The sequence below is a fragment of the Saccostrea cucullata genome, unplaced genomic scaffold, assembly GCF_032062105.1.
Source record: "Saccostrea cucullata isolate Sc308-1 unplaced genomic scaffold, CSIRO_AGI_Scuc_v1 ctg404, whole genome shotgun sequence".
NCBI classification, from domain to species: domain Eukaryota; kingdom Metazoa; phylum Mollusca; class Bivalvia; order Ostreida; family Ostreidae; genus Saccostrea; species Saccostrea cuccullata.
Window position 1 is genome coordinate 21,503 of NW_026928866.1, and position 4,220 is coordinate 25,722.

A 4,220-nucleotide genomic window follows, 5' to 3' on the forward strand; every position below is an offset into this window, starting at 1 on the left:
TTTTGTCTAAAAAACCTTCCGCCACAAAATATAGTCCCTAGCTTAATTCTACGTGATTGGAATTTAATAGCGGTTTTACCATTAAATATAGTTAAATTTGCATTGTAGAATTCAGTTTTATTGTTAGAACCTAAAAATGATTCTTTATTTTATGATTAAATGACCTGCATGAAATACGCTTTAAATATCAGGATCGAACGTCCTTAAGAATAGATATTGGTAATTAAGAAATTTTTGGGAATAAAATAAAATTTTCACTTGTAATGTATAAAGTGCATTTTGTGATTAAAGCCTTCGAAGAATGATTCATAATAACGAAGTTATGTTTTGGTTTGTAGATCTTTGAATTAATAAAATATCTCAAAATAATATATAATCTGAGCTTGAATTCATGAGTTTGGGACCCCAACAAAGTTTATATCTAAATATATTATATGATTTGTTCAGTTTATCTATCAGAAACTATAAAATTACCTGTGATAGGTTTATCCTTAATCATACATTCTAATATAATTTGAACAAGGAAATGTCAGTTTTTTCCACAAACTTCTACAATAGTTGCAGAGGTTTTAACGCCCTTCTGTCGCCGACAAGTACACATCTGTTGCCGACAAGTACAATTTCATAATACTTAGCTTGTCTGATTATTCTATTATATTCTGAATTTAATCTCAATTTGGTTTTAAAGAAGAGTTGTAAAGGGTTATTAATCTTGTAACACATTCATCCAAATATAACTATAAAAGAAATAAAATTTCGTCAAAATTTAGAAACAAGTTTGGTCAATCGCATATAGAAGTCTGATTGTAAGTATACACATATGGTTATTTTTATATCAGATGTCATTTGAAATAAAAATTAGGAATAGGTAAAAGGAGCAAAACAAGTATTAAGGAAACTAGCAAACTTTACAATTCTTGGTCACAAATGATAATCAAAGAATTTGGAGCATATGGTCCTGTCTGCGAAAGCCATCCCTACTACTTACAGACAAGATTGAAACGGCTAGAAACGAGGGAAGAGTTCGTAGTTAATATTAAAACATATATGTTATCATAGAGGCATTGGCAAATATTAACCGAACCTGAATCTGTTCAATGAAATATATTGAGATAAAGAACAGTATTCAATTGAACAGTCCATTAAATAATACAAAATTGGAGCAGAGCAAACACGTACCTCCAAACCATCAGAGGTAGGATCAGTGACATGGTTTAGTTAACATCCCATGCACTCCTTGTCATGATCAGGAAATGACATAAAATCCGTCGAAAATTCAGTGTGTAAGTAATGGTATAGCAATTAGTACAAGAACCGCTAGTCAGTATCTGACTCATTGATGAAATGAATTTGCTGTCAAAGTCATTGTGTCGACCTCGGAAAGTACAAGATGATGACAATAAATGAAACTGACGATATTCCTGTTTCATCAACGTGTTTGTCAATAATTTACCTCGTTTTAGAAATTGTACATACGTAGTGTATGCTCTTTCGTATCAAAAAACTGAGAGATATAACCCCCGTATGCAGAAGATGAGGGTCGGCAACCACGCCATTTTTATCAAAAAACCGCATCGGTTTCTACCCATTGCTGGATAATGTGACTGATACTTATACGTAGTCATGCTAGTAACAGGCGGTTTTTGATTGATAAAGATATTGGGGAGCAATGGGAGCGGAAATGCCTATGTAGTAACAAACATGAAGTAAAAAGTCATAATTTTCTTCTGTCAATATTTCATCTTTCGTGAAAAAAAAATTGAAAATGTGTTTGTTAAATGCAAAAATCTCACAAAGATTAAATCATTTGCCTATAAAATATCATACACACAAACATGACCAAGAAGAGTAAAGAAAAATCTTCTTCAAATGATTTGATGCAATTTTGCATGAAATTTTACATGTACATGTATATTTTGGTTAATAGATACATGGAACAAAGATCCACTGCATGCATGAACAAAACACTTTATGACAAGACATTCGCATCTTTCTGAGAAAAATTTGGTCTTTCAAGCCGAGCATTATATTGCAGATATAATATGAATGCCAGCATTGTTCAGGAGAAGTGTAGCTTAGTCGTAAATGTCTAGTCTAAAAGCAACAAAATACTCAAGCTGGTGTGGTAATTATTTTGCCGATATATAAATAAATGTAGATTGCTTGTATTTTGGTTAACCTCCTTCTCGAGAATATTTTCACTCATACAGAGATTCCACCTCTTGCCAATGGAGAGCTGTATATTTTGTCCTGTACTCGGCACTAAATGCCATTGAGCAGGGAGAAATCTTTTTCGCGCAAGTACCTGCTGCAACACGGAACCTCGATTAATACGGTCTCATCAAATGGACCGGTCTCTACGTCCCTAAAAAGTATAGAAGACTTCGCTACTATAATATGCTTATACTATGCTTCTTACCTCTCAAAGATTTTTTACCCTTTTTTGGCTTGTCAAGGATTTTTTGGTAGTTTATTGTACCCCCTTTAAACTGATTTGTATTATTTGCATTGATATTAAATTTTGCTTGTTCGTTATCTTTATTAATTTCATCTGTAAAAATCAGTTTCTGACAAGTCACATCTGAAAAGGAAATTGACACGTCTTGTGAAAGCAAAAGTCTTAACTTGATTTAAAAATAATTGCCAAACATTACAATGTCACTGGAACAATGATTAGCAAAAATAAATGATTATGGTATTGAACATGATTTTCTTCATGTGAAGACATTTGAAATTTTTTTTTAGGATTTACATCTATAAAGCTTTTACAGGTGACTTACCATCTACAATGCCCTTTACATCACTTAAACAAAAACATGGCTATAAATGGCTTTTGGTAGGTCCTCCTCATACATAATACAACATACATGTACATTCTTTTTATCATAAAATTTAAAAAATCATATAGCAGTATTCTTATTTAAAACAAAAAATAAAAGTAAACACAGTTCTTCATCAATCTTGATTTTTTAATGAATACTCAGTACAGCCACTGACTAAAAACGATATTAACAAGATTCTGGTTTCTTTTTACAGTTCTTGCGATGTGCTTTTATTTTTTATAGATAAATGGCATATATTTCAAAACATTTGCATTTCCAATTTCAGTTAGCTTATACATTGAATTAAAAAAAGGCAATTCACTTTTCATTTTAATAGGATAGACGACATCATTTCAAATAAGGTTCGTATAAATCTTCATCTTCTTTCAAATGTAAAACAATGTGAATCTTGAATTAAAGGCATATTTCGTCCGTTTAATATATCCCTGCATAGAGGCATAGATTATTTTGAAAGAAACTCCATAATGTTTATTAAATATATATATATTTTTGATTCATAGATTTTATTTTTGGTTTCACATTCTCAGACTGTACAATAAATTAGTTAACATTCAATAAATCGTTTTTCAAATATTACTTTTCAGGACTATATTTGCAGAAATGAAGTCGAACTTGATCCTGTTCCTTGTTTCACTCTACTGTATGATGGTCTTTACCAGAGCTGATTCTCCAGATCCAAAGACTTTCCTCCAGGATTATGTGACATATAAAAATGTTTGCCAGGAAATGGATTGGGCACCAAAGTGTGATTATTACAAGGAAACCAAGGAAGGTAACTAAATTAGCTAGTAAAAATGCTTTATTGGAGCATGATTAATTTTCCAAGCTTCCGTGAAGTAAACTTTAAATTTCGCTCTTCAAATTATCCATAACATAATTTTTTTAGTCATTCAAGATTTATTGTTCCTATATATTGCTGTTTCTGTTTCATGTTGTCTGTCATTCAAAGCATAATTTTAGGTTGTCAAGGAAAGATTGTGGCATTTCATGCTATTCTATCCAAAGGACTGAACAACATACCTATTGATACAATCCTCAAATTTGAGAACGTACTGACCAATGAAGGTGAAGGATACAGCCCAACAACGGGCAAATTTACAGCACCAGAAGATGGCGTCTACTATTTCTCATAGACTTACTGTACAAATGGAGGATCTACTCTGTATGTATTCGGAATTGTGGATGGCACAATTCGTGCATATATCTCTAACAGTGGTCAAGCAAGCGCCTGGCAAAACACATCTGGGCACTTAGTTATAAAATTGAAAAGAGGAAATCAATTCTGGCTTCAAACCGCCGTTTCAACTTCTAAAATAATACATGCGGATTGTACGTTTCTTTCAGGTTACAAGTTGTCTGGGTTTTGATACATATTTA

The 4,220-nt window shown here is 32.0% G+C and overlaps 1 protein-coding gene across 1 annotated transcript; it reads left to right on the forward strand.

The window, feature by feature from the left end:
- The first annotated feature begins 3,443 nt into the window (after window positions 1–3,443).
- On the forward strand, window positions 3,444–4,220 carry LOC134278953 (uncharacterized). Its single transcript, XM_062761260.1, has 2 exons — window positions 3,444–3,615; window positions 3,804–4,220. The coding sequence occupies exons 1-2, from the start codon at window positions 3,444–3,446 to the stop codon at window positions 3,974–3,976; spliced, it is 345 nt and encodes a 114-aa protein (XP_062617244.1). The 3' UTR covers window positions 3,977–4,220.